A 12,823-nucleotide genomic window follows, 5' to 3' on the forward strand; every position below is an offset into this window, starting at 1 on the left:
ACTGATACATAAAGGTTGAGACAGTTTGACAAATATGTTAAATTTGAGGTTCACAGTTAAAAAACTACGGCATTCATTCCTAACATTCATCCAAGTTGTCAGAACAGGAGTGCCTTGGAGCTAATCTGCCCTAAGATGACCTTTGAGATGGAGTCTCTAAACCTTAGGATCGTTCCCCTGTTATTCTAAGCACAAATCTGTTTATTTTGGACAACCGTTTTTCTTCTTCATTTTTTCTTTATTTTGTTAAAAAACTGATTGCACCACCTTCTGGCATATAAGCATTAACTAATGAAGAAAAACATCAGAGTAATTATGAAAACATTCTTTAGCTTCAGCCCTGTTCCTGTTCGTCAAAGAACCGTGTTTTTCTTTAAAACTTGCTCTGTGCAGGTAAGTCAAGTGCTTTCACACAAAAGTGGGAAAACATGAACCTGGCAGGGTGAATGAACAGGCCAAAACTACTGCCACACAGACAAAAGCACTCCCGTTTAATAAAAATGAATCTTATCCTCAAGCAATAAGATTTCGCTTCACAGAAAGCAAGAAACACATGCGCAGACATGCTTTTTACTATACCTTGCAAAAGCTGGGGCCTTCATGTAACACATGAATTTGCTACCATGTGAAATTTGCGTTTCATTGCACCAGATGTCACAGTCAAACCCGCTCCCAGGTCATAAATATGCTAATATATAGCATTTTAACTTCAGCCTGTACAGACCTGCAACTGTAAACTTGCATTTGCATGCAAAGCAGTGGAGCGGTGTAGAGTGTCCTCACTGTAAGCTGATTGGCTCTGTGACAGCAGCATTTTAGAGAAGCGTCCCTTGCGTGTCTGTGGAAGTCTGTTTATGTTGTGTGTGTGAGAGAGAGAGAATAGGTTAAATGTTTTTTTTCACTGTGGGTAACATTTTCAAAACTGGTCCGCCAACTTTTTTCTCCTTTGATCTTCCCGTGTTTATCGCTTTAAGCCAAGACTTGGCTGGTGACAAACATGATGTAGGTCACAGCGGTAATGGTTACCTGGTCAGTGCAAAGGAAGCGCTATATTCATTTTCTTCTGTGTAGGCGCCTGATACAAGTCAGATCTACAAAACAGAGTTTGATCTTGAGGAGAGTCAGTTATGCCACACCTTCCATTCAGGGATAACTGATACTCTTTGTTAATCAGTCGCGTCGTGTTGCTTTTGGAAACATTCTATCTGCCGCTGTCACACACTGTACAGCCTATGAAACATGACTTCTTTCAAACCAAAACAAAAATGTGAACAGCCTCCCAAAAAGAGTAGCTGGGACTATTCCTTTTGGATGAGAGGACACAAGTCCAGTTCAAGCGCTCGGATGACCTAGAACCTACACAGATGTAAGGCACCTCACATCTGTTAAATCATAGTATTTAAATGTATATATGTTATATATGTTACCTTACCCTAATAAAAGTAAAAGCCCTAAACAGCTCTTTGTATCGTGCTTTAAGCGTGCATATTTCTATTGTAAAGATGGGCATTTTATCAAAAGGAGACCGTGAGAATTGATGTGCCTTTGGAGCCAGCCTGGAACTGCAGTTTCTAGCGGATATGCATTGACTTCACTTTTCAGACCTGGAGGTTGCAGCTCGAGGGTGAATTTCCCTTTATGCTTCAGATTCTACCTCTTATCTATACTGTGCAGCCTCATTGCGCTATGGCTGATGATGAATATGGAAAAAGGTGAGAAGTAAATGATCAGTCTGCCAATTAGCATCTGCATTTGCATCTAATAACCAATCCCCGCCCCTCTCATGTGCTCAGGGAATGTCTTTCAGTCTTCAGATAACAAAGGTCAAAAGGCCTCCGTGACATTCAACAGCACTCCATCCGTCTCTGCACACTACAAGAATCCATCATGTTTTGGGTTTTGTTTTGCTTTCTGAACTTGCTCCCCTCCCACGAAGACGGACAATTTTAGCCCTCCAATCCTTCGGCCTCACCGGAGGGTCAGTTTTCATTACAAACATGCTGTGTGTTGAGAAATGTTTTAGTCAAATTTCCAAGAATGTGTTACACAGAAAGAGTGACGTTTGTGCTCAAAGTGGCTACTAATGTCTTCAAAAAAAGTTAAAAATGAAAATCGTCATTAAAGTCAGGAGCAGACTGACAGACATTTCTTTTTCTGAGCCTGATAAAAAAAAAAAAAAAAGTCAGGTCAACCACAATTTGCTTCATGTCACTTTATCCTCACTAAAAAATAAAATCATCAAGAAAAAAGTTCTTCAAGCAGCTCAAGAAAAGCTGATTAGTAATAAGTTGTAACTGACGAGCTGACGGGAATGAACGCAGTGAGCAAGTTGGAGCGAAAGCAGATTAGAGGCAGAGGTAGCTCCAGGACACTCTGCAGATGGTTGATGTACAAGCAAAGAAAGCCCAGACTGTGATTACGAGGCTTTGCCTTTTCATATCAAACCGTTTTATTCTAGGATTAAGTGAAAAGAAATGAAGAAAAAGACAAAAATGCCAAAGAAGACAGAAAAAGATGAAAAAGTCATAAAAGCAATGAAAGAACACAGGAAGTGAGTCAGTGTGACCAGACGGGCTTCACCGATGCTGATAAAAAGGGGCTTGTGATATTTTCATCAGACTATTAAAACATGCAAATGACAGTGCTGTAAGCTTATAAGGCAATGTATCTACCTATAATCCGGCTGGTAGAATATTTGTTGAATTCAAAGTTTTACAGCATTGGAATAGTTAACTAGGGTTTCATTTACACAATTTCTTTTTTATCAAGTGGTCAAAAGCAGCTTTACCTTCACAATAAACAAGTCAAGGGTCATAAAAGTGGAAATGTGTCAGTGATAAAGTATTACATAACTGTGGACTGGCTGATTAATTTGTTAGTGGACTTAACAGACTTAACAGTGTGTTTAGATACGGTGAGGATTTTCTTGGGCTGTGCCAAGAAAAAAATGCCACACCAGCTCGATAAATCAAAGATCCTCCCTGCTGTAACAACAGCCATATACATGACGGGTTCAAATCAAAAGAATGCATCCACCTACAGCAAAGGCCTCTGGGAAGTGGCCAGACACACCTCAATTTTCACACCCACCCAGCATGGTTTGTCAGTGTTGTGACCGTTTCAGGTCCTGTGATTACGAACAAAGTGCTGTGGTAACAGTGTGACTGGAAAGCAGGGCGTTGCATGCATGTGCAATGAGTTGCCCCTGGCTGAATTCATATTAAAACAAAACCAGAAAAAAAAGAAAACACTTGCTATGCTACTGTACTTTGACGAACTAGTGTTCCCATGTTGAGACTGATGGGTGCGTCCCTGCCAAACCGACAGATGAACTCCACACCCCACACCCTGCATTTTTCCATCTTTTTCATTGGTCATGTTGGAGAAACAGCTATGACTTCAAAGTGTCTGTAACTACAGACAGAAACCAACAACTGTTGTACCAAAAATATTGGACTAGGATCAGATTTATTCTGTGTTCAGATGATCAAATTCATAATTTGCCAAGTCTCTCACTCACTGCCTCAGAACTTCATATTTATGTTGAATTACTGTTGATTTAATCTGTATATAACTGTAATGCAGTCCATCCTTTGCGTTTACATGTCAAACACAGTTTGGGGGTTTCTTGGCTCTCTTGCAGGGTGAACCTGTTGAACTAGATTGTGGTGTGGTGCAAAACCTCTTCTCTCCAGGTTTTTCTTTTTAATCTTGAAACGACACTGTCAGGTAATGGACCCACCTCTGACTTGTTATAACAAGCTACAGTCTCATTTGCCTAATGGTGTGTTCATCACTGACATGAAATGTCTGTTGGTGGAGTTTCGATCTGTATTCCAATTGCTGCTGACTCTTATCATTATTTGCACTTTTCGTTCGTCTTAACACCATGAAACAAACCAAATATACTTTAAATAGATTTGAAGCTTGTGCTTTTGTAGCTTTAAAATCAGTGATGAGCTAATGCTAGGCAGTAGAGAGACTTTTGCATTGTAGAGCATTTTGTACCCAGTAAGGAGGCTTTTGTGAGTGGGTGAATGTGAGGTCCTTACCTCCTCCTCAACACTTGTCGCAGGGCTCTTGATAGGACTGGATGAATGGCTGAACACAGATGAAGACTTCCTGCTGGTGCTCTGAAACAGCCGGCAAAAGAGGGAGAGAAGAAAGAAGAGACTGTCAGACATAAAGAGAACTACAATAAACCTCAGTCCTCGGGACACTGAACCCATAAACCCCACTGAACCCCATCAAAATAATCACCATTTATCTTATACTGGGCTTTGAGAAGCCCAGTTTGAAACAAGCTGGACCACTCTGTGATGCAATATAAATCCACTAGTAGAAAAAACTCTTAACCTGTAACTGAGCCATCAGAGCAGCCTGAAGCTGAGGCCCCTTAGTAACGTCCACCTTGACTTGAATCTTGCTCTGCTAGACCCAAACGTGGCCTCATTGTCCTACAACACTCAACCCCATTTTACTTATTCGTTTCCCAAGTTCTCCCTTGTACCCTTCAAATAATGTAATCACATGGTGCACAAACTCTACATCCAACATACAGTGTGTTTAAATAAATCTGAATTTGTGCTTTTGTATCATGACCTTCAGGATACCCAGCTCACAGCGCTAAAAAATAACAAACTAAATGGAGCTCATTGGGAAGTTAAGTGCAACCTGGAAAAATTAGAAAGCATATTATTTCCCATTTGAGGACGTCTACCCAGCAACAGCTGCTTTAGCCTTGTATGCTTTAGAAGTTTTTAAAAAAGGGCTTCCTGACATTGTGAGAATTGTTGACACTTGTTTTTTTTGTTCACTCTGAAGGCATTAGCAAAACCGAAAACTGAATCCGAGCCAGTAAAAATCAAAATACATTCCAATGAGGCAAACAAGCTGTGAATTAGACAAAAAGTGGTCCATGGGTCATGAGGTTTGCCACTAAATCCAAAAGACACAGTAGAAATCTGAAATGCTCAGCTATTTTTCCCCATGAACCTATTGATAATAAAAATTATACACAGATGCACACGCCAATTAAAAGTTTTGCATTCAGAAAACAAATCCATAATATGAGGACATCAATAAACCAGCGCCAAATGTCAATATTTTAAATCAAACATGCTTTACCCATGAGAATCCCTACTTCATGGCTCTTATTTTTTCCTCTCTTCTCCACAGAGGCATTGAATTGTGATATTGTTGTGTGTAATTGTTCAGGATGCTCTTGTGAGTTACTCGAATTCCCATCCCTAATCAGTCAGTCCTATTAAAGCGAGAAGTCTGGACAACAAACAGTTTCAAAATGACGATTAGCCCTTTATCTACCACGGGCCCGCTAGCAAGTGCATTTTACAAGTCCTCTTTAAATGACTGCAACTTCATTACCATTTCCAATAGAGACAAAATTCAAACGGTTTAAGAAAGAAGAGAAGACGGACTTGAATGGGATAATCAGTGTATAATGACAGCACAAGACATTCACAATTCACATATTTTTGTCTGAACACAGAACGAATCACCTCTGCCTAGATTTACCATGTCTGCTTCTATTCCCTTACTTTCCTGAATGATGAGATTTTTATCTTTTTAACATTTTATAGCCAAGATTACAAATAAGTATACGAGGCCTTTATGAACATTGGTCAATAAAGGTTAACAAACAGCTTCGATGATTACTTGAAACAATGCAAACGAGTGCCAACAGTTACACTGAAATCTGGAAACCTAAAAATGATAAACGGTCAAATACAGCATGTAGTAACATTCAGATAGATGTTGCTGATTTACTTCACTACAAGCACAGCCTCCAGTCATTAAGAACTAACTATAGAGCATGGCAGCTTTTCCTAAAGTGAAAGTACTGTAAGTTACTGGCATAACAAATCATTTTCAGCTCCCTCATTAATTAAAAAATTGGAAACGAAAGACGAGCGACAGTTTAACCCTCGATCACCAGAGTCTCCTCGAGCAGATGAAGATCCCATCAGGTGGAACAATAAATGAGTCTTCAAAAGTCAGGGCGTGCCGCCTCAGCACAGTCAGACGGGGTGTGGCAGCACTTCTTTATCACACACGGTGTGAGCACTTAGCTTTCATTGCAGTGGCTCGCATGAAGTAGCAAGTAATGATGAAGTAGCCAAAGGAAAAAAGACGCAGAGGAAGTTTTTCAATTCTGCTTCGCTCGACGCTAGACGTATGAAATAAAATTATCATTAAAGAGGCAGCAGATGAAAATGTAGAAAGCTGATATTATTCAAATGTTTTCAGCCTGCAGCAGAAACCTTGTGTAAACCATTCCAGGCGCAGAGGCCAACATATTCAGGAAGCGATTACTGGAGCAGGGAAATGTTTGCTGGCAAGACTTTGGGAATTGGAGGACCACACCAGTGCCTTGTAAATCAACAAATGATCAAGGAAGATAAAGATTCCGAGAAATCGGAGCTCAGGCTGAGTGTACTCAGGTGGCAAAACCCAAGAGACCTAGAGCACACTTGGTACTGATCATGAGGACATACTGCTAATAATGCCATATCGTATTTTGCCAGCGACCGAGCTCTAAGCTGTTTGTTTTACTGGCAATGGGCCAAGCTGGCAAAGGTTCCTTAATCCTTGAATAAATGTGGGCAGATAATGCAAGATATTTAAAACACATGATTCTTACCTCTACTATAGTAGCTTTGTATACTTCACAATTCAAAATGATCTTCATTTATCATAGTTAGCCTTTGGCGTCTTCTAATTGGCTTCACCTTACAAACTGATGATTTTAACTACAAGTGGACGGTGCTTCTGTTCTCACAGCCAGAGTCATGTGCCTGAGATGACCATTTTCCTTTCTGACCTCATAAAGAGCTAAGAGCAGAAAAAACTGCCTTTACCTGAGCATTAAGAGGAATCTAGAGCCTGAACATCTGGGTCATACATTATCTGCCTTTTTAGCATGGCGATAATTTACTGGATAATCAGTTAAGAAAACTAAATACTGTAATCAGAGTATCTAAATAAACAAGTTAAACAACAACAATTACTTAATACTTGACAACTGCTGACACAGACAGGTTTCACCTTCTCCATCTGTATTTTTAGCCTTTTATTTGTTTAGGAATTCACTAGCAAATTTTGGAAGCACTGCTGACCCAGTTTTACTTTGACCCAGTTTAGTCGAGATGGGTAAAAACATACTTTTCGAAATAATAATACATGCACTCATGACTGCTACCTGGTTGGGCGTATGTATCATGCTCTTGTGCCTCACTCTTCTAACACATGCACCTTTTTATAGAAGCAAGAAAAGACCCCCACATCAACAACTACTAGTTATTCAACAAGGCTAGCAGCCCCCTTCTAGGAGATGTTCTGCAGACACGGTACTACGACCTCCATGTGCAGCTTCAATGTGAGCGAATGGTTGTGATCTCTGTGTTTTTATATAATGAACAGAAGTTATTGTCGTAATACAATAAGTATTTATGCACTCGTGCATTTCTTTAAAGATATAAAATCAATAAAATAATGTTACAAAAATCTCAACTAAATGTTTTCTGGCTTTATTCTGGATATTTACTTTACTCTGTATATTGTTTTTAATCTAATGAAGCGATACACATGACAGATTTTCACTCTGCTAAACCCTACTTTAAAAAAATAGCATATGCAGTATTGTAATGGGAAAAGCTCAATTTCATATTTACATAGTAAAAATCTAAATTTCTCCTTCATGCTAGCAAATCAGAAAAAGTGTCTTCAACTGCACAAACATCGCCTCACCCTTGAGAAAATTTACAGCACAGTGAGAGAAATGAGAAGCTGATGCCATATTAGGAACATGCTTACATGGCTAATGCTTTCCTGATGGCTGACCCATACTGTCTGCACACAGCAGCCTTCCTGCTCTGATAGCTGACTGCAACTTAAACCAATCACCCATCTAAAGATGTTTAACAGCCATGTGTGAGCAGAAACAGATTTATACCAACACAAGATCTAGTAGATCACATCAAAACCACCAAATCTGTACTGATACTCATATTTAGCATTTTATGCTATGCTTAGTTTTAGTAAGTGAAGTCAGTTGGGGAAATGAAAACATATAACAGTAACAGTATAACAGTATGAAAAATGTCTGAACCTTTTTGTGTTGACTGTCACGTCTAGTTTATTTATATCCAATGTAAGTAACAGAAAATGGCCCAACGTGCTTTAGAGACAGGCACATTTACATGCCAGGCCTAAAAAAAAAAATCTAAATACATGAAAAGTTGAAAGGTGTGTTTTGTTGTGTTAACCATTTAATGATAGTTATTTAGTGGTCATTAAAATGTCTGATGATTCATTTCAAACACACATGGAAAACAAATCCAAGTAATATAAAAGCAGTGGTAGAAAAAAGTATTTTTATATTAAAAAGAAATCCCTGAAAGCGCTGTGCTGCCTGAAGATGTCTGATTTCTAATGAACCTTCTGCAAGGATCTCATGTTTTGGAAACTCTCTGTGGTGTTTTGTATCACACCAAAAAGAAGAGTTTAATGTGGGTGATTATTGTGGGTATTGCAAATAATATATCTTAAGAAACCTTCATTCTTAGTTGCTGTCAGTAAACCATATTCTTTTTTTGGTTTGCCTCCCAGTATTTCTTGGACTTTTGAACTGACTAAATAATAAGAGCTGTGGGGGGAATCTGGGATGAATGCGCGCATGGGCCTCACCTCTGTCGTGCTGAGATCCTGGTACATGTAGTCGTTTTGGTTGCTGATGCTCAGCTGTTGCATATTCTGCAGGTACATCGGGGACACCACCTGCTGCATCACAGGCTGCTGCATCACAGGCTGCTGCATCAGGACGAAGGACTGCTGCTGCTGCTGCACCGGCACCAGGTACCGCAACGTCCCATAGCCGGCGCCGTTTACCGCGTACGGCACCGCGGACACCTGAGACACCTGAGACATCGGTGTCACTGACGACACGGAGCTCCCGGAGAGCACAGGGCTGGTGGAGACAAACTTTGTAACCATCGGCTCCGGAGAGGCCTGTAGATTCCTGAAGCTGGTCGTCGTCGTGATCGTTTTCTTGTTCATCTGAGACATCTTGATGGATCGGCCCAGAACGTCACAAAACCGACGGAGAAACAGCTGAAGAGGGGAAAACGCGCAGCGGGATAAAACAGCGCAGGTCTGTCAGCGCTGGCTGGGCGGAAGAGTCGATCCACCCGAGTTTAACTTCCACCTCTGCCGAGCAAAGTCTGGTCAGAAACTTACTGCTTGGAAAGGAAAACCAAACTCTTGAGGGAGGCGGGCGCTCTGCTCCTCTGTATGCAAATCCTGGCGTACGCGCCACACAGTGGGAGGGCGCAGGGCGAAAACGCTGCTCACGACTTACAAAGTTCAAACTGACTGCGCTTCGTCACAATGGCCACATAGTTTGGAACCTGTAATAAACGAGTCACCACCACGCCCTGATCTTGGCTGTGCGGGTAATGTGTGTTGCATGCGCCTCCAACACTCCCAAACACTTTACCTGTAGACCTGTCCTAAATGCTGAAGAGGTGTTCTCCTTTCATTAATGTGTTGTATGTCAGGTTGGACTCTATTTCATACTTAAGTAGGTTAGGTTGTACCTGAAGAAAATACAGGTAGCCAGTGAAGTTTGACATTGAAATGATGCAAGTCAGCCGCTAGGCGGAGACAAACACCCACTTATGATACAGACAAACACTGAACAAATAAAACAATTACACATATGGTAAGCTCAAATGTAAAAAAAAAAAAAAAAAAAAGGTAAATGGCCTGTATTTATATAGCGCCTTAATAGTCCCTAAGGACCCCAAAGCGCTTTACATATCCAGTCATCCACCCATTCACACACACATTCACACACTGGTGATGGCAAGCTACATTGTAGCCACAGCCACCCTGGGGCGCACTGACAGAGGCGAGCACACATTTTACTAAAACAGTGCGTATTAATAAACTCCATGACAATAAGATGTTGCTTAATTTTTTTTTATGTGAAATTGGTTTCTTTAAATGTTCAGCACGGCTGTAAAATTGTATTTGACCAAGGCAGAGTGTAGACGTGTTTGCAGTATTATTACTATTTTGTAACACTTTTTTACTCATTAGCTGTGTTTTTATTTACATTTACATAATCACATATTTGAAAAGTGTAACTTTATTTGCTTTTTGAATGTATAAAAATGAGACTTTATAAAAAAACAATAATAATAATAAATTAATTAATCTTTGTAGCATTATTTCTATTGCCTTTATTCAAAAATAACATGCATTTCTTTGATTCTAGCATTTAAATGCTGGTTATAGAATTTAATAATATAACTCTTTAATAAGATGCATTATCTTGGACCACGCTAACTCTGGAGTGGACCATCACCTCACTACCTGGATTTTGGACTACCTCACCGACCGACCACAGTATGTGAGGACTCAGGGCTGTGTGTCGGACACGGTCGTCTGCAGTATGGGGGCCCCACAGGGAACGGTTCTGGCTCCATTCCTCTTCACCATCTACACTGCAGACTTCTCCCACAACTCCACCCAGTGCTTCCTGCAGAAGTTCTCTGATGACTCTGCAATAGTCGGCCTCATCACTGATGGGGACGACAAGGAGTACAGAGGACTGACTCAGGACTTTGTGGACTGGTGCCAGCTGAACTACCTCCAGATCAACGCCAGTAAAACCAAGGAGCTGGTGGTAGACTTCCGCAGGCACAAACATCCTCCACTGCAACCACTGAACATCCAAGGTATGGACATTGAGGCTGTGGACAGCTACAGGTACCTTGGTGTTCATCTGAACAGCAAACTGGACTGGACTCATAACTCAGACGCCCTCTACAGGAAAGGGCAGAGCAGACTGTACCTGCTGCGGAGACTCAGGTCGTTTGGAGTGGAGGGCCCACTCCTGAAGACCTTCTATGACTCTGTGGTGGCCTCAGCCATCTTTTATGGTGTGGTCTGCTGGGGCGGCAGCATCTCTGCTGGGGACAGGAAGAGACTGAACAGGCTGATCCAAAGGGCCAGCTCTGTTCTAGGATGCCCTCTGGACCCAGTGGAGGTGGTGAGTGACAGGAGAATGGTGGGTAAGCTGTCATCCCTGATGGACAACATCTCCCACCCCATGCAGGAGACTGTGACAGCACTGAGCAGCTCCTTCAGTGGGAGACTGCGGCACCCACGGTGTGGGACGGAGAGATTTCGCAGGTCTTTCCTCCCCACTGCTGTCAGACTCCACAATAAAGACCTTGACTGATCTAACACACACATCCACACATGTGCAATAATACTAATGTGCAATAATCCTTTCTGGCATCGTTGTATTTTTACTCAGTTGTATATAGCATTTGTATTCTATTTTTATCTTATTGTATATTTTATTCTATTTTATTCTGCTGTATATAGTATTTTATTTTATTCTATTCTGTACAGTTGTGTACTGTATTTATTCTTATCTTATTTTATTCTAATTTTTCCTTCACAACTTTTGCACTGTCCACTTCCTGCTGTGACAAAACAAATTTCCCACGTGTGGGACTAATAAAGGTTATCTTATATCTTATATCTTATAATACTGGGTTGCCACAGCTGATCATCAGGTTATCCCGCCCTATCCCTAGCATCCTCCTCTGTTACACCAACCTTCTGTATGTCCTCCTTCACTACATCCGACATTCAGCATCCTACATCCAGTGTTTCCTCTGTTCCACCTCTGCACATGTCCAAACCAGCTCAGCCTTGCCTCTCTATCTTTTGTCACCAAACTGGTCCACCTGGGCTGTCCCTCTGATGTATTCACCTTCCCCCTTCAGGATTCTTCCAATGAAAATTCTGACATCTTCACCGTTGCAACCTCCAGCTCGACTTCCTGTCTTCTTCAAAGTACAAAACCATTTCCAAACCATCCATCATAGCAATTCTCACTACCATGTTGTAAACCTTTCTTTTCACTCTTGCTGCTGTCTGTCACAAATCATCACTGACACTCATCTCCACCCACTCCACACTCTCTTCCTCACTTCCTCTCCTCTTGTCTGATTTCTGTTTAACAATGCTTTTTATTTCATAATGTTTGCCCTTATTTTATTTTTGTTTTTGCTGGCTTACTTAATTAAAACATAAGCCAAATATCTCCACTTTGGTCTCATCTATCCAAAGGACATGGTTACACAAGTCTTGTGGTTTGTTCACATGTAACTTTCGAAACCTAAGCTGTGCTGCCATGTTATTGTTGTTGTTGTTGATGATGTTGTTGTTTAAGAGAGAGAAGAGGATTTCTCCTTGAAACTTTCCCAAACAAACTTGTTTAGTATTTTTCTAATTCCTCTCTCATGAACTTTAACATTTAGCATGCTAACCGAAACCTGTAGAGTCTGAGATGAAGCTTTTGGGCTTCTTTTTTTTCACGTTCTCCACTTTCGTGGTGTAGCCTAATATGTCCTGTAAGTTATATTTACTGTGTAACTTCAACATATTTCTTTGAATAAATGTTAAATAAATCGTATTTTTTATTATTATTGTTATTGTTATTATTATTATTATTATTATTGTTATTATTATGGTTGTTGTTGTATGTTTTAATTCCCTTTTTTGGGGGGGGGCGACACTTTTCTGAGATTATTATTATTCAGATTTTTATTGCATATTTAATCTCCAAAATATAAGTAGTTATTTTAATAAAACATAACAAGTGCTTGTGAGAATTTTAAAGAAAAAAATGTTTTTTTGAAGTAGAAACTGTTACACCAGTGTCCTCACAAGTACGGAAAGGCACACGTGTGAAGGCCAATTCTCGCGATGAGATGAGAATGCG

At 40.6% G+C, this 12,823-nt stretch overlaps 1 protein-coding gene across 2 annotated transcripts in view; it reads right to left on the reverse strand.

Moving 5' to 3' along the window:
• Positions 1–9,547, reverse strand: part of pof1b (POF1B actin binding protein) — a 36,654-nt gene extending 27,107 nt beyond the window's left edge. The window contains exons 1-2 of one of the 2 annotated variants that reach the window (XM_003453429.5): positions 8,707–9,547; positions 4,053–4,133 (exon numbers count right to left, since the gene is read on the reverse strand). In XM_003453429.5, coding sequence (XP_003453477.2) covers positions 4,053–4,133; positions 8,707–9,084 — 459 coding nt within the window. In that variant the 5' untranslated portion in view covers positions 9,085–9,547. The remainder of the gene's footprint in view (positions 1–4,052; positions 4,134–8,706) is intronic. The other variant, XM_005458231.4, reaches the window with a different exon arrangement.
• Between the last annotated feature and the right edge of the window lie 3,276 nt (positions 9,548–12,823).

This window comes from Oreochromis niloticus, linkage group LG10 (assembly GCF_001858045.2).
Source record: "Oreochromis niloticus isolate F11D_XX linkage group LG10, O_niloticus_UMD_NMBU, whole genome shotgun sequence".
Classification (NCBI taxonomy): Eukaryota; Metazoa; Chordata; class Actinopteri; order Cichliformes; family Cichlidae; genus Oreochromis; species Oreochromis niloticus.